At 48.2% G+C, this 27,020-nt stretch overlaps 1 protein-coding gene and 1 pseudogene across 1 annotated transcript; both read right to left on the minus strand.

Annotated features, from left to right (window-relative positions):
- Window positions 1–2,855: 2,855 nt before the first annotated feature.
- Window positions 2,856–4,610, minus strand: LOC140222605 (uncharacterized; annotated as a pseudogene).
- A 1,070-nt stretch (window positions 4,611–5,680) lies between these two features.
- Window positions 5,681–8,583, minus strand: LOC117851602 (ribonuclease 3-like protein 3). Its single transcript, XM_034733442.2, has 3 exons — window positions 7,778–8,583; window positions 6,430–6,576; window positions 5,681–6,287 (listed from the first exon to the last, which is right to left on the minus strand). The coding sequence occupies exons 1-3, from the start codon at window positions 8,231–8,233 to the stop codon at window positions 5,949–5,951; spliced, it is 942 nt and encodes a 313-aa protein (XP_034589333.1). The 5' UTR covers window positions 8,234–8,583; the 3' UTR covers window positions 5,681–5,948.
- Window positions 8,584–27,020: the final 18,437 nt, after the last annotated feature.

Below are 27,020 nucleotides of genomic sequence, written 5' to 3' on the forward strand. Positions count from 1 at the left end.
TTTCATAACTTCTTTTGCCATATATATAGTGTTTGAGACAGAATCCGGGGAATAATTTATGCGGATACTACGTATGTGAGTTCATCCATGGCTTTGTAGGTCCTAAGTGTATAACCGACCATGAATTCAGAGTACGTATACAAATTTCTTAACAATAAATTAGTTCTAATTGTGCAGACCCATTGATCTACTATATAATAACCTTTGCCAATGACACAGATGAGAGACATGAAGGAAGCAGTCCTCAAGACGGAAAAATTAGGGCAATTTAAGAACAACTCAGTGGATTTCTTCTGGACGGGGTAGTAAATCCAGCGGGGGCGTTCCATAATGATGGATCAAATCTGCATCACCATTAGGACTCGGGTTTAGAATAGTTGATCCAAATGTTGAACTTCAAGTGTTGATGCAATGTAATATTATTCATAAATGTAAATGCAGAAGATGTCTATATATATATAATATTATATCAAATGTAATATTATAGATAAATACAACTTTATATATGTTAGCACATTAGAACTAGTATAGTAAAGGAAACAAATATGAAATACTAATATAGAATAAAGAAATAGAAAAGAAAATGAGAAACAAATAGAAAAGAAAAAACACCTTTAGTACCGGTTGTTTATACCAACCGGTACTAAAGTGGCCTCAGCCACGCGCGACGTGGCAGTCAATTTAGTACCAGTTCGTATAAACAATCGGTACTAAAGGCTCCCTTTTAGTACCAATTATTTGACCCGGTACTAAAGGCCCCTTCTTTAGGTCCTGTTTGTTTGGGCTTTCAGCCAGCTTCTCACCCCTAGAAGCTGAAAGCGCCCCATTTGTTTGGGCTTTCAGCCAGCTTCTCGCCCCCAGAAGCTGAAAGCCCAAACAAACAACAAGCTTTCGAGCCTAGCTTTTCGTGGGCCAAAAAGTCTAGCCTGCCACGATACAATGGAAAGCTCGAAAGGAGGAAAAAACAAGCTTCTAGCAGTATTTACCCGCCTGCCATCGGTAAAGTACCAAAACAGTACGTTTCTTTTTCCTTCCTCCTCCCCTGCCATCCTCCCTCCACACCACATCGGGCCGCCGCAATCCTCCCTCAACCCGGCCCCTTCCTCGTCGCCCGCCACCATCCTCTCTCCGGACCGCATCGGGCCACCGCCCTCCTCCTTTCGCCCAGCCTCTGCTTGTCGCCCGGCCCCGCCTCATCCTCGTCACCCTGCCGCCCTCCTTCCTCCGCATCGAGCCACCACCGCACCACATCGGTTTGCCACCTTCCCCCTTCGCCCGGCCCCTCCTCGTCCTCGGTGGAGCCCTTGAAGGTGTCGAAGAAGGCGCCAGCGCAGCGGCTGGTGCCGGCGAGCTTCGGGATCGGGCGGATCAGGAGGAACCGTAGGCGCGGGTTGGGGCCGGCGGAGGTGGCGAGGTAGGCACCGAGGAGGCGCGGTAGATGGAGGTCCTGGAATCGGCAGAGGAAGGCTGGATCCGAGGCGTGGCTGAGCTGGCACTGGCATACGAGGGCAGCGCGGAGGAGGTTGGTTGGGAGGTTGTCACCAAGAACAGAGGAAATGGCCACCGCGGCGGCCATCGCGGCGGTGGCGGGAGCGGGGGACGCGGTGGCCTCTCGATTTTCATTCCGTGCGGCGACGGCTTTGGAAATTCCAGGTAGGCCGGTAACTGGAGATTGGAGAAGGCTCTCACCAGTTCAGGGGCCTTCTCCCGCGTCGCACTGCCCTCCCTCCACCCCTACTCGTCCTCGTCGCCCACCGCTGTCCGCCCTCCGCATCGGACTGCTGCTCGTCTAGCCCCTACTCGCCCAACCCTTGCTCGTCCGGCCTTCATTCGTCCTCGGAGAAGCTGGGTTGCCAAACGGACCCCAGCTTTTAGAAAGCCAGCATTCCAAGATGAGAAGCCAAAAGCTATCTTTCGGAAAGCAAAAACTCAAACAAACAGGATCTTAGTACCGAAGTAGCAATACCAGTTGCACAACTAGTACTAAAGGGGGGTTAGTAACCAATACTAAAGGTGTTTTTCCCAGCAGTGCATGTTTGCCAACCTCACAAGAGGGGAAAGTGAGCGAGCTTCTTTATTGCATGAAGTAAGCTGTTTATGCTTTAGAGCATCTAGAACTGTAGGACTGGGATGACCAAGGCGTTGGTGCCATAGGGATGATGAGGCGGCAATCATGGCTTGGGCAGTGGTGTAGGTGGCCGGCTCAAACGTGTAGAGGTCACCATCACTATTGCAGTGAAGAATCATGCGATGCGTCTGGGGTCCATAACACAAAAACCAAATGCATCAAATTTGATAGAACAATTGTTGTCGCGGATAAACTGTTGGATAGAAATTAAATTTCTAATGATGGAAGGAATGACAAGGATGTTGTTCAAGGCAAAATTAGATGCAGTGGCGGATAGAATTGAGTGACCTCGGGATGTCACCGGTACAGTTGTGCCATTGCCTACTGTGATCGAAGAAAAGAATGAAGGGTGTTGGGAGAGAAGTATAACATCCATCGAAGACATGTGGGAAGAAGCACCGGAGTTGAGGACCCATGGTTGTCCGCCTTGAACAAACATCTACTGCAGTGTTGCGATCAAACCAGCCTGATCCCAAGATGGGCCAGGTGGAGAGACTTGCACGGGAGCAAACGGAGCATGGGCATGCGCCTACGGGTATGAGCCGAGAAGGCTCGGAGTGGAGCCGCGCCATCCACATTGTCCACCTTGTTGTGGACCAGATGGAGGCCTCCAAGAGCCACCACTTCCTTGGTGGGCTCCCCCGGTCGAGCCGGCCTGCTGCGTGGCCCATGGATTGATGCAGATCCATGGTCCAGCAGGTGGCCCACCAAAGGAGTTGGATGCCTGCTACTGGTTGCCGCCGCTGTTGGAGTTGTGGCCGTGCTTGTTTCGGCGAGGATGCCTCCTATTCCCACGCTGCTGCGACTGCCTACCGGTGGTTCCAGAGAAGGAGGACCCAGACCGGCAGCCGGAGGCGGGACAGGAGGCGGAGGACGAGTTGGTCGTGAGGAGAGCTATGTATCCGCCAAGACCTTCTCTTCATCTGCGATGCGTAGCTCCTTCAAGATGAGTTGGTTGCGGGCGTCGACGAAGGAGAGGATGGCGGATCCGGTGATGTTGTCGGCGCATGTCGAGTAGCGCTTGTTCAGCCCGCGCAGCAAGTTGAGGATGAGAGTGGGTTCCAGCACGGGATGGCCGATGTCGCGGAGAGCATCAGCAGCGGTCTTCATGCGCTGACAATAGTCATCGATGGTGGAGTCTCCTTGGTTCATGGTGTGAAATTTATGACTCAGGAAGATGGCACGTGGAGCTCGATTGTCCATGAACAAGTTCTCGATGGCGGCGTAGAGGGCGCGAGCCATCTAGTCGGGTTCCATGGCAAAGTCGAGAACCTGGTCAGTGATGGATCCGAAGAGCTAGCTGCGAACACAGCTGTCAGCTTGCATCCACAACGTGTCGGTGAGGTGAGGAGAAGCCGTGCTGTCGATGTGCAGCAAGAGGCCGAACTTGCTGCACATGGCGCTGAAGAACGCCGACCACTTGTTGAAATTGGGATTCGTCATGTTGAGCTCAACCGGCACATGAGATTTGACAAAAATTGTGGCATAGGGATGGATGAAGATTGGACCATTGGTGTCATTGGATGTGGAGGGCAACGTTGGAGTTACCGATTAAAGGGGAAGTTGCGGCCATGGTTGAGGACTGAGTGGATGTCATAGACATGGCTTCGTGAGGGTAGGTTGCAGGAGCAAGAGGGTAGATGGGATCTACGGGGAGAAGTGTTGCTACACGGCAACAACAGATCGATCTCCAGGGGCGCTCTACGGGCTGGGGTTGACGTGGACGTGCGGCACGAGCGCGACGCACGGAGGGGACATGGCAGCACAGGAGAGAGGCCAACGCGTATAGAGATAGGGCAGTGAAAGGGAGATCCGGACTCGTGATACCATGTAGAGGAATAGGTAAACACCATACACCTTTAGGGGGGTGACCTTTCGTGTATATATATAGCCAATAGCTTGGAGTATAAGTACAATACATATACATGTTAGCATAGCTATACATAGTCTAATACCGGCGACTCGGAAGAATAAGCCAAGATCACCAGAATGAGTGCCAAGGCAAGCATCCATGCCGGAGACCTCCAGTAACAGTAAGAGCTAGTGAGACGTCAAGAAATCGACCCCACCCGGAAACTGATACAAGATCCACAACCCTAGATATCTGCCGAAAAAATAAATTGCTAGTATGCCGTTCCTGGCACCAGGGGAAATGATTCGTCAAGATCGATGCCACACGCCAGCCTCACAAGTAGCCTGCCAGCCACCTCTCTCAATAGTAGAAAGGGGTGAAACATTTCGAGAGAGCTCTTGATAGTTATTTAGGGTGTGTTTTGCATGGCTTCAATGCTGAACTCCAGCAACTCCAGCCAATTTTCCAGCCAAACACCCCAGCTCCAAAACTCCATGGAGCTGTAGTGCAAATGGAGGTGGGATTTTGGAGCACCTCTTTTGCAGCTACAAAACCACCTCTTTTGAACCTCCTCGTGGAGTTGATGGGTAATTACCCACCAATGCCACTGGTTACATAAAGAATAGTTCGTTCTATTCCTCCCAAGACCCCCCCCCAGCCACATCTCCCTCCCTCGTGCTTGTTCCCCCGCGTCCACCCCCACTGTCGGCTGCCGTCTTCCTCCCACACGGGCCGCCGCCGCTTGCCCGCCGCCAATCCCCCGCGGCCCCCGTCCACCGCCGTCGCCGCTGCTTCTCGCCTTGCTGCACGCCTCCGCCACGCCAGCACCACCCGTCGCCTCACCTCCAGCGCAGCCGCGCCCTGCCTCTTGGCTGACCACGCGCCTCCGCCGGTGGGCGGTCGCACCGTGGCCACGTCGGGCGCGCCTCCGCCGGTGGGCTGCCGCGCTTGCTCCCCTAGCGGGCGGCCGTGCCGTGGCCTCATCGGGCACACCGCCGTGGCCCCTCCCTCACGCCGCCGGGCGGCCGCTGCCCCCATCATACGCGAGCCCGACCGTCATCCCCACCCCCAAGGCCGCCGACACCACCTCAAGGCCGCCCACCTCCACCGCCGGACTAGGCCGCTGCCCCTTCCTCATGCCCCAGCTCTTCCCTGGCGGTGTGCCCCCATCCTGAGGAAGAAGAAGATGGGGATAGAGAATGACAAGTGAGGCCTAAATTAGGGGGCAACAATGGCAATCCATACTGAAATCAGTCTTTTTTTGGAGCTGAGAGCACTCTTCTAGCCAAACACCCCATCTAGACCACTCCAACTCCACCAAGAGCTGTCTCCACCTGGAATTCTGGAGTGGAGCAGCTCCACCTAGAGTTGGAGCCATGCCGAATAGGTCCTTATTGTTAAACTTCCGACCATATGCGCATACATGAGCATGACTTTATATCTCTTAGAGCCAAATTTTGAGCTAAAACAGTTACGAATACCCATGCCAGCACATCCGATTCAAACATCCCTCCATGCGACACAAGCATTCTCCCTTCGTCCCAAATTACAATTCGTTTTGACTTTTCTAGATACATTACTTTTGTTATGTATCTAGACATGAGTATATTTCTAGGTGCATATAAAAACTATATACCTAGAAAAGATAAAATGAATGGTAATTTGGGACGGAGGGAGTAATATTTATTGAGACTTCCTGATGCGCTTAGGCTTGAGATCAAATCGATTTCCTGGTGACCACATTGAATATTGATAATTACATAGAAACGTAGAAATATAATGTAGATGGACCACCAAGTGTTTCTATGCTTCACCATTTCCCTTGGAGTTGTAGAAATCTGTGAAGCACTTAAAAGGGGTGCCAAGCAACCATTGGCTTCTTGTGAATTTCTGTAACTCTTAGAATGGTGAAGCATAGAAGCACCTGTCAGAATAGGCCATTCATTGCACCTATGATGCATCAGTATTTCACTGACATTTAAGTGTCCCAGCTATGTCTAATTCTTCAAATGGCTCAGAAACATCCGCTGATGCTGATTCACTTTCGGTTTGTCCCATTGTCTCCTTTAGCTTATCCAAAGCAGCCTTCGCAGCACGGTTCTGAGCTATATCCTTCTTCTGAGCATAAGTCGCACTTCCAACCAACTCACCATCAATCAACACCTCAACCTTCAAATTTTTATCCCATTCATCTTTCACGATTTTCACTCCTCGACGAGTCTTTTGGCAAAACTCAAAAAGCTCGCTTACGGGGTGCTTGCCTAATGTCTCTAAGCTAATTAGTGGATCAGCCAAATTTCGGAAGACCTACATGAGCAACTTAAATTTTACAATGCCAGTACTAACAGCAGAGTGCTGAATCAAATGTACTCCCTCCGTTCCAAATTGTAGGTTGTCTTGGAACGGAGGGAGTAGCAATTAAGGTGTCTCAATTTAGAGAGTAACATACCCGCCAAACTTCCTCTTGATCAAAGTTGGAGTCGAAGTATATAGCACCAATTAGAGATTCCACAATATCTGACAGAACTTTAGGAGGATCCAATAGTCCATTTGAGTGAACCGGATACTTGCACATTTCTTCTATAAAAACATGAATCTGTAAATGCCAGAACATGAAGGGCATCACATAAATTATATGGCACTTAAGTATTTCAAAACAGAAGTCAATAAGGTAAAACATAAAAATGATCTAGACAATCTGCCAGATTACATATTGTCCAATGTGAGTAAAAAATATTATTCAATTAATTTCTAATTCAGAAAACCTACTTAAGTAATACCTAAGATTAAAATGCAAACCTAAGATGTTTGTTGCATTTAAAATATAGTGTTTAGCACTCACTCCAGTCATAAACAACTTGATGAGCCCGTCAAAGAAAAGGTAATTTGCTAGATGAGATTCTAAACTCTATTTCTTTAATGGAGAAGACTAGAACCAACAGCTAGTATATTCCTAATTAGGACAAGCAACACACTGGAACAATTGTTACTGATTACGAATAATGGACATTGTCATAAAAACAGAAAGCTATATTTGTCCCAGAAATGACGGATTTCAATTCTTAAACATAACAATGACAAGCAGAACACTTTAAGCTTTCACTTGCACGTGCTGAACAAAACACAAATGGCTTCTCCACCTCCGTGTTCAATGACAGACTTGTGCTTTGCTGATGTCCCAACTACGAAGGCCATTCAGTCAGAATGTAAATAGGTTAATGACCATGGCTTGCAGACTGCAGAGTGCAGCCACAACTAAAATTTTCCACTCGACCACTCCATTTGTCCAACTGCAATCCCTTTCCTAATGGGGAAGCTAATTTACTTGTACGGATGTTCATGGCTTAACAAGTTCTTAATTAAAAACATGCTAAGTCCAGACGGATTGACAAAAATAAACTAAACAGAGAAAAAGTGGAACAAAAAAGATTCTCCTGCTTCAGCAGAACGGAGTAGCAGGAGATTATACCCAGGGCCCAGACGCCCAGACAAAAAGAACAGCGCATGCCATTGTGCAATTCGTCATCTGAACTGCACCTAGGAGAATCCGAATCCACGGGAATATACTACAAGTGTGATCCTGACCACCAAAGCCACAATCCGTGATGCATTCCTTAAGTCTAGCATGAATACTATCAAGAATCAGGACGCAAAGGAACAAAATTGATTCTCTCCAAGAACGTACAAGGGGCCGGGCTGATCTTTGGTTATCGCTTTCCAGGAGCGATGCACGAACTGACGAACATCTATCTCAAGGCAACGCCACCACGCCGGAAGCGGAGAATAAAAGGTTGTACCTGCCCTTCGAGTTGCGGCGCCTTGTGGCGGAGGAAGCGGTGGAGCCCACGCACAACGGCCACGCGCGCGAGCTTCTCCGTGTCGACGTTGGCGGCGCGTAGCCTGGTGAGCGGTCCGGGCGGGAGGGTGCGGTAGGTGCGGAAGACCTCCCGCGACATGAGGCAGGTGAGGACGCCGTCGCCGAGGTACTCGAGGCGCTCATAGGTGTCGCCGGGGCGGTACGGGTAGTAGAAGGAGCCGTGCGTGAGCGCGAGCTCGACGAGTGACTTGTCGGCGAAGTCGTAGTCCAGGACAGCCTCGACGGCCGCCACGTCCTCGGCGGTCATCGGCGGGACGAACCCGGGCGGCGCGTCCTTGCCGTGCTGCTCCCGTTGCTCCCTCGGCACGTGCGGCGCCATCGACGGCGGCTCCTCCTCGTCCTCGGTGCTGCAGGGAGTCGGCGGCGCTGTGGCCATGGATCGATCGGTCCGGAGAGGGGCTCTATTATGATGGAGGAGTACCGAGTACGAGCACGTCAGGCGGGGCGGCGGCGGCACACGGGTTTGGTTTGGGAGGTCGGTCGCGGACTCGTGGTGAGGTGGGAAACCGAAGGCGAAAGGGGGAGGCAGGGCCGCTGAGGCAACACGGGGTCAGGGGAGCCAGTAAACGCAGCGACGGGCTGGGGCAGGGGTGCAGAGGAGGTTTTAATAACTGTGGCCGGCCGGCCGGCCGGCGTGGTGTGGGAAGGGCCTCGGTTGCTTGGCGTGCGCGGAAGCCACGGCTTTTGGAGCATGTTTCACCGAGGGGAGGGCATTGGGATCGGAGTTGGATCGGGGGCGTGAGCGGACGAGAGCCGGAGCTGGATCACGCATTGACGCGCGCACGGGGCCCGGGGTCGCTTCCCTGAGTAATCAATGGGCTCCTGGCACCGGCTGGGGCAGCACACACGGACTACTCTAGTAAACAAGTAGCAGGTTGGTTGGAAGCGTGCGTCGTAATGAATCGTGCGGACAAAACGTTCTACTAACCTCCATTTCTGCCTTTTTTTTTTTACTGTAGCAATTTGACCGTGTGCACCCTTAAAAATTTCACATTATTAAATTTATCATGAAATATACTATACAAATATTGTGTACCTTCAAATAATTGTAACAGTTTTCAAGAAAAAACACACGGTCAAATTTGCTACAGTAAAAAAAAGCAGTGACAAGTAAACAGAAACGGAGGTCAGTATCCAACCTCCTCGGTTCTCCCAACTCAGGAGTAACTTCTTTCATAGTTGCATATATCTCGCGCTAGGCTACAAAAGATCTCTGCTGGCGGCTAAAAAGAGTCTGTGCTGGTGGGCCGAGCACCCACTAGCAACCTTGAATCAGCACAAATGACGTCTATGCTGGCGGGCGACGTTAGCCATCTGCCAGCACAGATGCTTTCTATGCTAGCGGGTGCTACCACCGCTAGGAATATGTATTTTTCCATCCAATATATTATTTCCCGTGAGTTATTTATAATTTCTATTTCTCGTCGGTTGTTAGTTCGTGAGTTATTTATAATTTCTATTTTCCGCCCGTTGTTAGCCTTCAAATTGAAATATGTATCTCCAACCACATAACAACAAATTTTAATAATAAATAATTCACATTATTCAAAACTGCATCATACATAATATATAATTCACATTATTCAACAAACTTGAAATATGTATCTCCAACCACAAAACAACAAATTTTAATAATAAATAATTCACATTATTCAAAACTGCATCATACATAATATATAATTCACATTATTCAACAAACTTGGATAATAAATAATTCACATAATTCAACATTTTGAATAGAGCTATTCTTTGCCACGCTAATATTAAAACTACTACGCCCATCTATGAAGATCTTTGCATTTGTCCACCATCAACACTCCATCTTTATCAATGATGCTCCATCCTCATGACAAATCTCGCGTTGGATGAACGTCACCATGTCCCAACAAATGTTGTCGATGTGTTTGTCTTCGAGCGCCGCATCGTGAATATCAATCCTAGGCATTTGTAGGTATACAGTAAATGAAGATTAGGATGTATTACCATTAGGAAGTTAGCACATGGCAGTGTATAAGAGACTTGTATCTTCGGGGTTTGTCTGGTACCTCCCATTATTTCTGAGGAACTCGCACACGTAATATCTGCATGGCGCAGTACCGGGAGGTTACTTGTGGCACTGCAATCAAATAGAAAAATGATGAGATTAAAAAAACTTTACGAATCTATGATATATTATTTTCATAGCTTTCTTCCTTTTTGGATCATGGTCCCCTCCTTTTAGTATGTAAAGCTTGTACGCACTTTGAGGATATAACGATAAGAGTTAGTAATACAATTTAGGTGCATAGAATGTTAACATACAGTTAAGTACTACCAAGGAATGTCTTACTTTTGTATAATTCATAATTCATATGAATTCCTTGGAACTATTTTTGCTAAATCTGGCTGAGTCGAGGACCACTGCTTCTTCTAGCTTGGGTAAAATAATGATGCAAATAATTTATATTATAGACGGCATTAAATAGCACAAAGTATATATATAGTAATTAAAACTAGCTAGCTTACTGAAAATTGTAAGGAGCAATGATACGATCCTCGTCAGCCTTTTTCCTTATTACTCTTGCAATGTATAAGAACACTTTGTGCATTTCATCTCTATGGGCTTTTGATTTTATAGCATTTTTCTTTGTTTGTGTCTGTGCTGCTTCCATTTGTGTCGGGCATACACCCCAGGTCCACGAGTAGGCCTTGGACAGCCTACCAAGGGACGTACTCGGATAAGATCAGAACAAGGATGGGCGTATCCTACTCGGACTAGTCATGTATATTTATGGAAAACTACTCGGGCCATTACCGGGTAGAACTCTGTAATAGTACCCGACTAGGACTCAGACTTGTAACCCTACCCTCCCATGTATATAAGTCCGGGCAGGGACCCCCCTCAAAAAGGCCTGAACATCCAAGATCAATACAAACCAACACACAGGACGTAGGGTGTTACGCGATCTAGCGGCCCGAACCTGTCTAAATCGTGTTCCTTGCGTCACCATTGATTCCTTGATTCTCGACGACCCTTACCGCATAAAAGACCACCAAGGGTACCCCCTAGGTGGGTTGCCGGTCTAAAACACCGACAGCTGGCACGCTAGGTAGGGGAACTCGTCGAGTTTCTCAGCGCGAACTCAATGGCAAAGGTCATCATCAGGCCCGTTTTCTTCATCGAAGCCGGCGCCACCTTCGTTTTCGGATCCTGGCTTTGCGTCGCCGAAGGCTCGGGATCGTTCCGGCGCCAGATCGTCGACGTTCAAAAGAAGAAACCAGAAAATCTGATCAGAAAAAACCAAGATTTCAAAGTCGACGAGTTCGAGTTCGACTACGCGTCGGATTCGACTTCGCCTCGGACTACTCCAACCCTCCGCTCAGGGGTCGGGCGCACCCGACCCCAGGACTTTGGGTCGGGCGAGGCGGAGTTCCACCCTCAAGGGGTTGGGCGCATCCGACCTTGGGACTCAGGGTCGGGCGAGGCGGAGTTTCACACACAAAGGGTCGGGCTCAGCCGACCCCAAGACTCAAGGTCGGACTCGGCTCAGGTTCGTCAATTTTAGCCGGTATCCAAGTCGGTTTCGACTTCAAAACGGTTCCCGCACGGACTCCGCAACGCAACCAAATTCTACCAAGGTTTTCTTGCTCGAACCCGATCCAAACTCGGGCATGACGAAGACGTCGACTCCGACTCGTCCTATTCACCAAAGATACCATTATCTGGTCCAGCCCAAGGATTGGTAATAACTTCAACATCACAAGGCAGATTCGTCCACTGGCCAGGATTGCGACCACCTCTTCTCGACCGTGACTACGACTCGCGCCTCGTCGCCCATATAGACAACCTACCATATCCAAAAGGCATTCCACTCACTTCCAACCACGAGGAAAGTTACACAGAGATTGCAACATCAAGCTCCGGAAGCTACTACCCGGACAGGGAGATATTACTCAGAATAACAACCCGGGTACTAGCCAGAATAGAACCCCAGGCGATTAGCACAAATCGACAACATCTCTGAGGACGAGTCTACAGCTGACGCCCCCACGGTGAAACCTCCGAGTAGCGCAACCAAAGAAGAGCGCGCAATGCTACTCGAGCCGAGCGACGACAGTTGATGGTTACAAATATTCCCATTACAAATCTTGAAAGGGCTTTCAACGCAGTCCAGGCTCAGGAGCACAATACTCCACTCGCGGCTATCGCCTCAATTAACCTTTTAACAACACTGATGCCTTAGGATAAGGATAACGCAGCCATAGCTCAACTCGTGCAGCGCGGCAACAGACTGATCGCATAACTCGCGGAGCAAGCTTACAAGCTACTCAACAAAGAATCACCAATCCCGTCTGTTCCTCGTATCACAGCACATCAAGAAGGTAGCAGAGGAGCTGCAGACAATAACACCGCCCCACGAAACGATAACGCAGTCAACAAACCTCGGCAACACAGCCAAGGTCCAAGCAAGCATAAGGCCCCTGCTCGACATAAGGATGTTGGTGAGGTCAGCTGCACCAACTCAGTTAAAAGCATCCGCCCTACTCGGAAGAACCACGAAATGTCCAATTTCAGTGATTTGCGAGAAATTTTTAATAGTCGGCGCGAACGGGAAGTCGACAGCTACAACCATTTTCCTACTTTCACAAACCGAGTAATGAAAACAAAATTACCCGATAAGTTCAAGCCAATGGGAATCACCTAGTACGATGGCAAGCAAGACCCAATTCAGTGGCTACGATGTTACTCGCTAGCCGTCCAAGCAGCCGGGGGCAATAATGACACCAAAGTTATCCATTTCCCCATATGCATGGAACCCGCACCTCTGACTTGGCTTGAGTCACTCAAACCCAAGTCCATTGACTCTTGGGCAGACTTGACAAAGGCTTTCACCAACAACTTCGCCAACTCCATGGCTAGACCAGGCAACAAGATCGACTTAAGGCAAATTAAGCAAAAAGAAGGCGAAACCCTACGCGACTATCTGCGACGGTTCTTCGAAAAGAAGGCTACCATAGTTGACATCTCCGAAACAGACATCATTGAGTGCTTCCAGAATGGACTCTATGATCGACGAACATACCAAGACTTCGGTCGCCGACGACCAGCTGATGTCAAAGAACTCAAGGTCATGGTGCAACAGTGGGCGGATGAAGAAAACAAAGAGCGAGAGCGGTTCGGCTCCCACCGTAACCGCGGACGCGACAACAACCACAACAATGACCCAGATAGAACTCAGCATAATGATGCTCGGAACACCTATTCGAGTAACCACAATCGTAAAAGGAAGCCCGACAACATTGTTGCCGCCATGACCAACTCCGGGAAAAAGGGGCACCACATAAACGATGAAGGGCCAACCTTCACTGAGCTACTCAAAAAGCAGTGCCCATGGCATCCAACTAGCAAGCACTCGGCGATAGACTGCTACAGCATGCGCCGAGTCATGCAAGACTTGCCCGCACCACCACCCCCTGAAGAGTACACCAAGAATAAAGATAAGGGTAAGAATAAAGACCGCAACGACGAAGATGAGGAAGGTGACTTCCAAACTGCTTCAAAAACCGTCAACGTCATTTTTGGCGGTATCCCAGGCACTGTATCCAAGCGCGCCAACAAACTCGTACTCAGGGAGATCATGGCCATCGAACCAACGGACCTTACACCGTTAAAATGGTCAGAAGTTCCAATTTCTTTCAGCAGAAAAGATCAATGGACAAAATTTTCAGAACCAGGCCATTTTCCACTAGTCCTGGATCCAGTTGCAGCAGGATCAAAGTTAACCAAAGTACTCATCGACGGTGGGAGCGGCCTCAACATTATCTTCGCCAAGACATTAAGGAAGATGTGCCTCGACGTTACTGAAATGCTTACCCCAACGGATTCACCTTTCTACGGCATCGTGCCTGGAAACACGGCCATACCACTAGGACAAGTTGTCCTTCCAGTCACCTTCGGCGCTAAAGAACATTACCGTACCGAGTACATCAGATTCGAAGTCGCGGACTTCGAGACATCTTACCATGCTATACTCGGACGGCCAGCACTCGCCAAGTTCATGGCCATACCGCATTATGTCTACCTGGTACTCAAAATGCCAGGCCCCAAGGGGGAGCTCACGCTACGAGGAGATCTACGATGATCCTACGAATGCGACACCGAAGCCGTGGAAATTGCTGCGACTACTCAATCTCCTAGTCCCATGCAGCAAATTTTCACAGCTTCAAAGAAGCTCCATCCAACCGAACTAGAGATCCCGGAAAGCAAGTCGGGGTCCACAAAAGTGAAACCCACCAGTGAGCAAGACTTCAAATCAGTTGACCTCCAGACGGGTGATCCTTCCAAGACAGCCCTGATCGGAACAGGGCTAGATCCTAAATAGGAATTCACGCTCGTCAGTTTCCTTCGGGCTAACCATGATATCTTTGCTTGGAAATCGGCTAACATGCCAGGTGTGCCCAAGGAACTGATCGAGCATTCTCTCAATGTTGATCCCAAAGCTACTCCAAAACGGCAATGACTACGCTGGTTCGCTCAGGACAGACGAGAAGCAATCAAAAAAGAATTAGCCAAGCTACTCGCGGCAGGTTTCATCAAAGAAGTCTTCCACCCTGACTGGCTCGCCAATCCTGTGCTTGTTCGTAAGAAAAACAACGAATGGAGAATGTGTGTTGACTACACCGACCTCAACAAACACTGCCCGAAAGATCCTTTCGGGCTACCCTGGATCGATCAGGTGGTTGACTCACCGCTGGGTGCGCTTTGCTATGCTTTCTCGACTGCTACTCCGGCTATCACCAGATAAGCCTCAAAGAAGAAGATCAAGCCAAAACAGCGTTCATCACGCCCTTCGGAGCTTTCTGCTACAAAACAATGTCCTTCGGACTCAAAAATGCAGGAGCAACTTATCAATGGGCCATACAGATGTGCTTCGAAAGGCAGCTTCACCGCAATGTCGAAGCTTATGTCGACGACGTCGTCGTCAAAACAAGAAACCAGGAGGAACTCATTGCTGACTTGGAGGAAACTTTCTCTAGTCTCCGCGCTTTCTGATGGAAACTCAATCCTACTAAGTGCGTCTTTGGAGTACCTTCCGGTAAGTTACTCGGGTTCACCATTAGCCATCGCGGCATTGAGGCCAACCCAGAAAAAATATCTGCCATCACAAACATGCAGGCACCAGCCAGCATTAAGGATGTGCTCAACCGGTTCATCTCGAGACTTGGAGAACGGGGACTACCCTTCTTCAAGCTTCTCAAACGCCAGGATAAGTTCAAATGGACGGAAGAGGCAAATGAGGCACTAACACAACTCAAAGACTTTTTGTCAAAGCCTCCTGTACTCACCGCTCCCTCTCCAAACGAAGACTTGCTCCTATACATCTCCGCTACTACTCATGTCGTCAGCACGGCAATACTAGTCGAACGGTCCGAACCGGGCCACGCTTACAAGGTCCAACGACCTGTCTACTTCATCAGCGAAGTACTCTCGGACTCCAAAACTCGGTATTCACCGATACAAAAGCTCTTATACGCTATTTTGCTCACCTCCCGGAAGCTGCACCATTACTTCCAAGAGCACAACATCACAGTCATCTCTGATTTCCTGCTCGGCGAAATTCTCCACAACAGAGATGCCACGGGTAGAATCTCCAAATGGGCAGTCGAACTCGGAGCTCTCACTTTGAACTTCAAGCCAAGGACAGCCATCAAGTCCCAGGCTTTGGTCGACTTCATAGCCGAGTGGACTGAAAATCAAGTTCCAACACCAGTCGAACGACCAGAACATTGGGTAATGTACTTCGATGGATCCCTCAAACTTGAAGGAGCTGGCGCAGGCGTCTTACTCATCTCCCCCAGGGGAGACCAACTCAAGTACGTTCTGCAAATATTCTGGGAAGCATCTAATAACGAAGCCGAGTACGAAGCACTGCTACACGGCCTTCGCCTCGCAATCTCCCTCGGCATCAAACGACTACCGGTGTATGGCGACTCTCTAGTCGTTATAAACTAGGTCAATGACGAGTGGGACCGGAACAAGGACAACATGGACGCTTATTGCAAAGAAGTTCGTAAACTAGAAAACAAGTTCTTAGGCTTGGAATTTCATCACATCGTCCGCGACAACAACGTTGCCGCCGACGTCTTATCCAAAATGGGCTCAACTCGTGCAGAAGTTCCAGCAGGAATTTTCGTACACGAACTGCGCAAGCCGTCCATACCTGAACAAGTCACACCGCCAGTAGTCCCAGCTGCTGGCGTCTCCCGAGAAATCATGATGATAGAGGTCTACTGGAGGACGCCCTTCATCGACTAGATCAAAGATCACCAGTTACCTTCCGACAAGAATAAAGCTGAGCAAATCTCCCGGCGAGTAAATAATTACGTTCTAGTTGGAGACAAGCTCTACAGGAAAGGTGCATCATCTGGAGTACTCATGAAGTGCGTAACCTGAGAAGATGGCCAAGAAATCCTAGAAGAGATTCACAGAGGAATCTGTGGCAACCACGCCTCTTCAAGGACACTAGTTGGAAAAGCTTTCAGAGCAGGCTTCTACTGGCCGATGGCTCTGGCCAACGCTAAACAACTAGTTCAGAAATTCAAAGGTTGTCAATTCTTCACAAAATAGCAGCATGTACCGGCCTACAAGCTAGTCACAATACCTCCAACATGGCTGTTTGCCTGCTGGGGGCTCAACATGATAGGTCCGTTACCAACTGCGCCAGGAGGATTCAACAGAGTACTCGTGGCAATCGACAAATTCACCAAATGGATCGAGGTCAAACCAGTCACTTGCCCCAAGGCAGACCAGGTCCTCGACTTCTTGGATGAAATCGTACACCGCTACGGTTTTCCAAACAGGATTATCACAGACCTAGGGTCAAACTTCAATAATCACGACTTTTGGGAATATTGCGAGAACAGCGGCATCGATGTTCGCTATGTCTCGGTTGCTCACCTGCGAGCCAACGGACAAGTCGAGCATGCTAATGGCATGATACTCGACGCTCTGAAGAAACGACTACATGACGTTGGCAACACCAAAGGTGGTAGATGGCTCAAAGAGTTACCCAATGCCTTGTGGGGCCTACGTACCCAACCATGCAAGACTACGGGGCTATCACCATATTTTCTGGTATATGGCTCGGAAGCCATACTACCCACTGACATCATGTGGCAATCACCATCCATTGAACAATACGACGAAGAACTTGCAATAGAAACACGGCGAATAGATATAGACAGTCTAGAAGAAACAAGATGCGCAGCACTAGTGCAATCTGCCTGATACCTTGACGGTTTAAGGCGTTACCACGAACGCAATGTTAGGGAAAGATCTTTCAACTCGGGCGATATGGTCCTTAAGCGTATCCAAGACACGTCAGGGTTGCATAAACTCAATTCACCATGCGAAGGTCCTTACATCGTATCAAAGGTTACGTTACTTGGATCTTACAGACTCCAAGAGCTCTCAGGGGAACAAGTGCCAAACTCCTGGAATATAGAACATCTCTGTCGCTATTACCCATAGCAGCACCCGAGTAATTGCTCCAAGGCAATAACTCATAATGACTACTTTGGCCAACTGAGCGACTACCGACTTCAAGATATCTCAGCTTCGACAAGAGCTTTCAGGATCATTGCCCTGGTACAAAATCTTCGTATCAATATTTCCTTACTAAAACAAGGATACATCAGGTTACATACGAGTACAAGTACTCGGAATACATGAAGACTACAAGCAACCGCCTACTGGCGGGCTGCATTTAAGCCTCAGGCTTTTACTATATCACAAGGCCACTCAGGTCTGCCGACCACAAGGGGAAGGGCCCACATGCAAGGAAGCTGCGCAAAACGTAGCCATACCCAGGTACCCTACCTAAGGCAACGCTAGGAACTCCAGCATTGCCATTGCCTTGACAGCGGCAACGATGAAACTGGCACGACGCGCCTAGAGGGAACCAAGGCTGCTCTTTTGCTAGCCTTGCGGAGCCAATCTACTCTACGGCCGCACCTCCACCTCTCTCAGAGCGGGATAAAGACCGCGGCACTCATCACCCATCACTCGCGAGTTCCAGCGCGTACTCCACTGGGTCACGAGCTACAAGATGAGGCGTGCAACGAAGCCTCCTACGAGGATTCTTCTAGCATCGCGGCTATCCCTATGAGCGCAGGAGTCTGTGGAGGGAAGGTGGCCTCAATCTACGAGGAATCTTCTAGCACCGGTGCACTCTTTGATGGCTCTCTACACTCAAACAGAAGCAACCGAAGGCAATCCATCGCTACTCAGTAACTTGGTTTGGTTCGCTCCCCAACTGGCTCTATTTATAGCCAAAAGCCACAACTACCACCTACCCAAGAGTTACTATGCACCCGTGATAAATAAGTCTGACAACTCCTGACTCCGCCCACGTGACGGTACTTATGCCACAACAGACAAAAGAGTACAGTACACCCATGCATCCACAAAGGACAAAGGAGTACAGTACACCCGTGTCCCTCAAAAAATGAGTACTCGACAGCATCACGACTACTCGACACTCGGGACTACTACAAGCCAAGTGTGGCCTACGCTCACACCATTATCTCGGGGGCTTGGACTACCCCGACCCCAGGACTCAGGGTCGGGTGAGGCGGAGTTTCCACCATCAAAGGGGTCAGGCTTAGCCGACCCCAAGACTCAAGGTCGGTCTCAGTCCCTTCTCAACTCGGCTTCGACTCCAAAGCGGTTCCCGCACGGACTCCGCAACACAGCTAAAGTTCACCAAGGTTTTCTTACTCGAATCCAACTCAAACTAAGGCACGACGAAGATGATGACTCCAACTCGATTTACCCACCAGAAATACCGCTATCTGGTCCAGCCCAAGGATTAGTAATAACTTCAACGTCACATGGTAGATTCGTACATTGGCTAGGTTTGAGACCATCTCTTCTGGATCGTGACTACGACTCGCGCCTTGTCGCTCATATAGACAACCTCCCATATCAAGAGGGCGTTCCACTCACTTCCAATCGCGAGGAAAGTTCCACAGAGATTGCAACATCAAGCTCCAGAAGCTACTTCCCGGACAGGGAAGTCCTTATTATTACTCAAAATAACAACCCGGGTGCTAGCCAGAACCCCAGGCGATTAGCACAACTCGACAACATCTCCGAAGATGAGTCTACAGCTGACGCCCCACAAGATGAAACCTCTTATCAAAGAAACCAAAGGCGGATGCGCAATGCTACTCGAGCTGAGCGACGGCAGTCCATGGCCGCAAATATTCCTATCACAAACCTTGAGAGGGCTGTCGACGCAGTACAGGCTCAAGAGCACAATACTCCACTAGCGTCAATCGCCTCAATCAATCTTTTAACAACATTGATGCCTCAAGACAGGGACAATGAAGCCACAGCTCAGCTCGTGCAGCGCGGCAACGGGCTAATCGCACAACTCGCGGAGCAAGCCTACAAGCTACTTGACAAAGAGTCACCAATTCCGTCTGTTCCTCGCATCACGGCTCACCAAGAAGGCAGCAAAGGAGCTGCAGCCAACAACGACGTTCCAAGAAACGACAATGAAGTTGTCAACCAGCCCCGACAGCATAGCCAGGGCATGGGCAAACACAAGGCCCCAGCACATCATAAGGATGTTGGAGAGGCCAGCTGCACCAACTCGGTAAAAAGTATTCGCCCTACTCAGAAGAACCACAAAGTATCAAACTTTAGTGATCTACGAGAAATCCTCAACAGTCGGCGCGAACAAGAAGTCGACAACTACAACAATTTTCCTGCTTTCACAAATCGGGTAATGAAGACAAAACTACCCGAGAAGTTTAAGCCGACGGGAATCACCATGTATGATGGCAAACAAGACCAATTCAATGGCTACGATGCTACTCGCTAGCCGTTCAAGCAGCCGGGGGCAATAATTACACCAAAGTCATCCACTTCCCCATATGCATGGAACCCGCACCATTGACCTGGCTTGAGTCATGCAAACCCAAGTCAAATCAAGCAAAAAGAAAGCGAAACCTTACGTGACTATCTGCGACGGTTCTTCGAAAAGAAGGCAACCAAAGCTAACATTTCCGAAACAGATGTCATCGAGTGCTTCCAGAACGGGCTCTACGATCGACAAACATACTAAGACTTTGGTCGACGACGACCAGCCAATGTCAAAGATGTTAAAGTTATGGTACAATAGTGGGCAGATGAAAAAGACAAAGAGCGAGAACGAACCGGCTCCCACCGTAACCGTGGACGCGACAACAACAACAACGACGACAAAGATAGAACTCGACACAATGATACTCGAAACAACTATTCAAGTAATCAAAACCGCAAAAGGAAGCCCGACAACACTGTTGTTGCCATGACCAACTCCGGGAAAAAGGGATCTCACAAAAATGATGAAGGGGCAACCTTCATCGAACTACTCAAAAAGCAGTGCCCATGGCATCCGACTAGCAAGCACTCAGCAATAGACTGCTATAGCATGCGCCAAGTAATGGAAGATTTACCCGCACCACCACCCCCTGAAGAGTACACCAAGAAAAAAGATAAGGGCAAGAACAAAGTCCACAACGATGAAGACGAATAAGGTGACTTCCAGACCACCTCAAAAACTGTCAATGTCATCTTTGGCGGTGTTAGGTTACGAGGTAGGCTACACTAGCGCAAATCAAAATTTCTACCGCGTAAAACCAGGAAGAACTGTCGTATAAGGATCACGGGATTACCACTCGACGCACTACTGGTGCGGAAGATGTAGATTTGCGTTGATGCAGCGAAGACGATCAACGTAGTCGTACGTAGTCGATCAACGTAGTCGTACGTAGTCGATCACGTCAACGTCTAGCAGCTCCTCAGCAGCTCATCCACGTGCAGCAAGATCGCCCTCGTGCCGCGGCTCGTCGTTAGCTCGTCATGGCTCGTCGGCGGCTCGTCGTGGCTCATCGGCGGCTCGTCCAAGTGCTGCAAGCGCAACACCTCCAAGGTATCCACACGTGCAGGGAGGAAGCGTCGGAAGCCGGACTGCTAGATCCGCGAGTTGCAACAGGCGAGGGCGTGGGAGGCGCGACAGATGTGTTTTGCCCAAAAGGTGTGTACCCTAGGGCGCCCCCACCCCTCTATTTATAGAGGTTCCTGACGGGCCTCTGGGTCCGAGGCCCATTAGTACTTCTAAACCTAATCCAACTCGGATCAGATCTGAATTGGGCTTCCAGCCCCTTAAGTGTGTGACCCTATGGGTTCGGATACGTATAGACATGGCCCGAGTACTCCTACTCGGCCCAATAGTCGGTAGCGGCCTCTAGCAAGACGTGCCAACTTCTATATGCACACGAAGATCATATCAGACGAACCATCACAACATAATATACATGCTATTCCCTTTGCCTCACGATATTTGGTCTAGCTTCAAGCCGACCGCTATTTCTCGATCCTGTGATTCAGAATCCCTTTGTAGGTTAACTCTTAACCGTACGTAGCATGGCCATGCATTTTCGGATCCGATCACTCGAGGGCCCCAGAGATATCACTCTCAATCAGAGAGGGGCAAATCCCATCTTGATTGACCATGTCTCATAGCATGCTTCTTGACAAACCCGAAAGCTACCTTTATAACTACCCTGTTACGGCATAGCATTTGATAGCCCCTAAGTAGGTCGATCCACATCTAGAATACATGCGACAATCTCAGGTCTAAGGACAAAGCGTATATGTTGTTTAAAGAGAGAACTACTTCTCATGTTGGGTCAGTCCTAGCACATGTCTCCACATGTGTCCACATTATTAGTTCAACATCTCCATGTGCATGACTTGTGAAACATAGTCATCAACTAATACATGTGCTAGTCTAATATTCATGTGTGTCCTCACATGAACTCCGACTAGGGACAACTTTAGAATAACCATACAAGTAAAGAGTTTCACATACAATTCACATAATTGCAAATCAATTCAAGTAGCCTTTAATGGATATTCAATGAACACAATATACAAATCATGGATACAAATGGAATATCATCATCTCTATGATTGCCTCTAGGGCATACCTCCAACAGGCGGTATTCCAGGCACCGCATCCAAGCGAGCCAACAAACTCGTACTCAGGGAGATCATGGCCATCGAACCAACGGATCCAACACCGCTAAAATGGTCAGAAGTGCCCATTTCCTTCAGCAGAAAGGACCAATGGACCAAGTTCTCAGAACTAGGCCGTTTCCCCCTAGTACTTGATCCGGTTGTGGCAGGCTCAAAGCTAACAAAAGTACTCATCGACGGTGGAAGTGGACTCAACATTATTTTCGCCAAGACATTGAGGAAGATGTGCCTCAACGTCACTAAAATGCTTACTCCAACAAATTCACCTTTCTATGGTATCGTACCCGGAAATGCAGCTATACCACTAGAACAAGTCGTCCTTCCAGTTACCTTTGGAACTAAAGAACACTACCGTACCGAGTACATCAGATTTGAAGTCACCGACTTCGAGACATCTTACCACACAATACTCGGAAGGTCAGCACTTGCCAAGTTAATGGCCGTACCACATTATGTTTACTTAGTACTCAAAATGCCAGACCCCAAGGGAGAACTAACGTTACGAGGAGATCTACGGCGATCCTACGAATGCGACACTGAAGCCGTGGAAATTGCTGCAACTTCTCAAGCACCTAGTCCCATGCAACAAGTCTTCACGCTTCAAAGAAGCTCCATCCAACCGAACTAGAGATCCCAAAAAACAAGTCGGGGTCTACAAAGGTGAAACCCGCCAGTGAGCAAGACTTCAAACCAGTCGACCTCCAGACGGGCGACCCTTCCAAGACAGCCCTGATTGGAACAGGGCTAGATCCTAAATAGGAATCCGCGCTCGTAAGTTTCCTTCGGGCTAACCACGATATCTTCGCCTGGAAATCGGCTGACATGCCAGGTGTGCCCAAGGAGCTGATCGAGCACTCTCTAAATGTTGATCCCAAAGCTACCCCAAAACGGCAGTGACTTCGCAGATTCGCTCAAGACAGATGAGAAGCAATCAAGAAAGAGTTGGCCAAGCTACTTGTGGCAGGGTTCATCAAAGAAGTTCTTCACCTTGATTAGCTAGCAAATCCCATGCTCGTTCGAAAGAAAAATAACGAGTGGAGAATGTGCGTCAATTACACCGACCTCAACAAGCACTACCCAAAACACCCTTTCGGGCTACCCAGGATTGATCAAGTAGTCGACTCCACCGCTGGGTGTGCTTTACTATGCTTTCTCGACTGCTACTCTGGCTATCATCAGATAAGCCTCAAAGAAGAAGAACAAGCCAAAATAACTTTCATCACACCTTTCGGAGCTTTCTGCTACAAAACAATGTCCTTCAGACTAAAAAATGCAGGGGCAACTTATCAACGAGCTATTCAGATGTGCTTCGAGAAGCAGCTTCACCGTAATGTTGAAGCTTACGTCGATGATGTAGTCATCAAAACAAGAAACTAGGAGGGACTCATCGCTGATCTGGAGGAAACTTCACTGTCTTTCCACACTTTTCTCCTTTGAGAAACTCTTTCTCTAGGAAAACCCCATTCCGAGCGACGAACACTTTGCCTTTTGATCAATTGTAGAAATAATATCCCAAAGTTTCCTTTGGATATCCCACGAAAATGCACTTATCCGACTTGGTGTAATCTTGTCCGACTGAAGTTGCTTGACAAACACTTCACATCCCCAAATCTTTAGAAAATACAAACTAGGAACCTTTCCAGTCCATATCTCATATGGTGTCTTAACTACGGATTTAGATGGTACCCTATTAAGTGTGAAAGCTGCTATTTCTAGAGCGTATCCCCAAAATGATAACGGTAGGTCCGACTGGCTCATCATTGATCGAACCATGTCTAACAAAGTTCGATTACGTCGCTCGGATACACCATTTCTCTGAGGTGTTCCAGGCGGCGTAAGTTGTGGAATAATTCCGCAACTCTTTAGATGATTGCTAAACTCGTGGCTCAAATACTCGCCTCCACGATCAGATCGTAAGGCCTTAATTTTCTTGCCACACTGATTTTCAACTTCATTATGAAATTCCTTGAACTTTTCAAAGGTTTCAGACTTGTGCCTCATCAAGTAGACATAGCCATATCTACTAAAATCATCAGTGAAAGTTATGAAGTATTGGAATTCTCCTCTAGCCGTCGTGCTCATTGGTCCGTGTACATCACTATGTACGAGTTCCAACAAGTCTACTGCTCGCTCAGGAAATCCTGTGAAAGGCGTCTTGGTCATCTTGCCTAGCAAGCAAGCCTCCATGCGCTTTTCACTTATATGACCCAAACGACAATGCCACAAGTAGGTAGGACTCAAATCATTAGGCCGAGGCCTTTTAGCACTTACGTTACAGACAGGTGAACCATCAAGATTTAAAATAAATAATCCATTCACAATGGGTGCAAAAGCCATAAACATATCATTCTTAGAGATCACACAACCATTGTTTTCACTCGCAAATGAATAACCATCCTTCATCAAGCATGAAGGAGATAAAATGTTTTGACTTAAACTAGGAACAAAATAACAATTATTCAACTCCATAATAAATCCTGACGGGAGGTGGAGTTGCATCGTCCCGACGGTCAACGCAGCAACTCTTGCATTATTGCCCACGCGGAAATCAACTTCTCCTCTTTCCACGCTTCTACTTCTTATCATTCCCTGCATCGAATTGCAAATATGAGCAACCGATCCGGTATCAAATACCCAAGAATTAATAATTGTATCAGCGAGAAAAATGTTGTCTATAACATTAACAACAAGCGTACCTGAGGTAGAAGTACTCTTACTTCCGCCATTCTTCAAGGAAGCTAGGTACTGCTTGCAGTTTCTCTTCCATTGACCAAGTTCATGACAGTAAAAGCACTCTTTGTCTGGAGCAGGTCCAGGTCCAGCTTTAACCTTGGGCGCTGGGTTTGGCTTGGACGTTCCAGCCTTGCCCTTCTTCTTCCAAGAATTGCCCTTCTTCTTAAAGCTAGGCTTGTTCTGTATAGCCATCGCATGGCTGGTACTAGCGCTTTTCTTGATGTCAGTCTTTGCTGTTTTAAGCATGCCACACAGCTCATTCAGACCCTTCTCCGTCCCATACATATGGTAGTTCGAGATGAAGTTCCCATAGCTAGGCGGAAGAGACGAAAGAATGAAATCAGTGGCCAACTCTTGGCCCAGTGGGAAGCCCAGCTTCTCCAACTGTTGAGTGTAACCAACCATCTTGATTACGTGTGGTCCTACTGCTGCGCCTTCTGCAAGCTTGCTCTCCACAAAGACCTTAGAAACATTGAACCTTTCAGTCCTGGCCTGTGTTTGGAACATGTCTCTAAGTGCCACGATCATATCGTGCGCCTCATGGTTTGTTTCGAACTGCATCTGCAGCTCGGGTTCCATGCAAGCAAGCATAAGGCAGCTTACTTCGAGGTTAGCATCACATGCTTTCTTGTAAGCATTCTTAGCAGCAGCGGGTGCATCATCAGCAGGTTCTTCTGGTAGTGGGTTGTCTAGAACATCTTCCTTTTTCTTAGCCCTGAGAACAATTCTCAGGTTACGGATCCAATCCGAGTAATTTGTTTCATTCAACTTGTCTTTCTCAAGGACCGAACGCAAAGCAAACGGTGTAGTGCTGCTAGGTGCCATTTAATCTACAACAAAAGTAATGCAAAATACACTAAGACAAACGTATCCATGATAGAGCAAATCACATTAAACTATTTTAACAGAATCTACTCCCACTAAAATCAATATCCCTCTATTGAAACTTAGTGATTCAGGATCCACAACTAACAAGTCTACTAGTGAGCTTTAACATCACCGCTAGCAAACAAGGTAGATCGGTAAGCAACTTTTGCTAATCATATCACATATGACTCCTGTTGTTGGGTGACATCTCTATGTCTCGGCGCCCAACCTTTATGCCCCAAGGTCCTTAACCATTAAGATAACCTTGTTAAGCAAACCAACCCTTATGCGTGTAAGTGTCCGACACAAACCCATCTAGTCAAGGAAAACTAGTGGCACCCTAATTTCATAGACCCACCACTAATTGTACAAGACATGGGACGGTGCAAGTTTTAGTTGGGAGGGCATACTAACTTAAACTTTGTGAGGGATCGTTCTACTTCTAACATCACAGCATGTAGAAAGTAAAACATAAATAGAATAGCATTCACACAGTTGTGACACAGTATGGCCAATTTTCATATGGTGATCTCCATCTCCATAGAACCTGTTCACCATGGTGATCTCCATCTCCATGTTCCATGTGCGCCATCCTCCTGGTGATGAGTCCTCCAAGAACTGGAACATGCTATTACGCCTAATAGCTAGTAAAGAAGCTAGTAATGAAGATTACATAGTTGCTTGGATCATCACAGATTGGTACGCAGACCATAAAATACAATAAAGTGACAACACATATGGCTCCTGCCGTGTTGCCGTACGCGTGACACGCAGGTCACGAATGAGTTACACAAATGCATCACATACACAAAGGGCCATACTGATCACAAGATACATACATCCTGCAAAACAGAGTTAGGCGTCCTAACGTTCCAAACTTCGGATGCCCGAAACTCCATCTTCCAAGCCGAATTTGGGAAATCTAAAAGTTACGAGATCAATTTTGTGTAACTTTTTCTGTAGATCAATTTTCATATAAAATTCGCCCCGATCCGAGATCGTACCAAAAAGTTACGGCTGATTTACCGAAGCATACGCATACGGCAAAAATCCCAACCCCGGCAGTAGATCTCATCTACTATTGCACATCTAATGCGCCTGGCGTATGACCCTGGATTTCGATTCGACCAATCATATTGATCTTCGCGCACTGCAACTAGAATTACGTGTATCACTTAACTCCTATGGCGGAAACCGACCGGTAGGAGTATGTCTTACACTACCATTGCAGCAAGAACACGAAACTAGGACATAGATCAAACTGAAAACTCGCATATCTCCATATGCACACATCCCGAATCCAAAACTAAACAGCTACAACTCATGATACCACTGTTAGGTTACGAGGTAGGCTACACTAGCGCAAATCAAAATTTCTACCGCGTAAAACCAGGAAGAACTGTCGTATAAGGATCACGGGATTACCACTCACGCACTACTGGTGCGGAAGATGTAGATTACTCGTCTACGTACCCAACCATGCAAGACTACT

This window comes from Setaria viridis, chromosome 4 (genome assembly GCF_005286985.2).
Source record: "Setaria viridis chromosome 4, Setaria_viridis_v4.0, whole genome shotgun sequence".
NCBI lineage: Eukaryota > Viridiplantae > Streptophyta > Magnoliopsida > Poales > Poaceae > Setaria > Setaria viridis.

What these genes read in the sequence shown, in the direction of transcription:
- LOC117851602 (XM_034733442.2), bottom strand. Translation starts at nt 8,233, where the DNA reads ATGGCCACAGCGCCGCCGACTCCCTGCAGCACCGAGGACGAGGAGGAG. An exon ending in CGCCGCAACTCGAAGGGCAG is followed by an intron (nt 6,577 to 7,777) that starts GTACAACCTTTT and finishes TGGCATTTACAG; the next exon opens with ATTCATGTTTTTATAGAAGA. An exon ending in ATCAAGAGGAAGTTTGGCGG is followed by an intron (nt 6,288 to 6,429) that starts GTATGTTACTCT and finishes TTGCTCATGTAG; the next exon opens with GTCTTCCGAAATTTGGCTGA.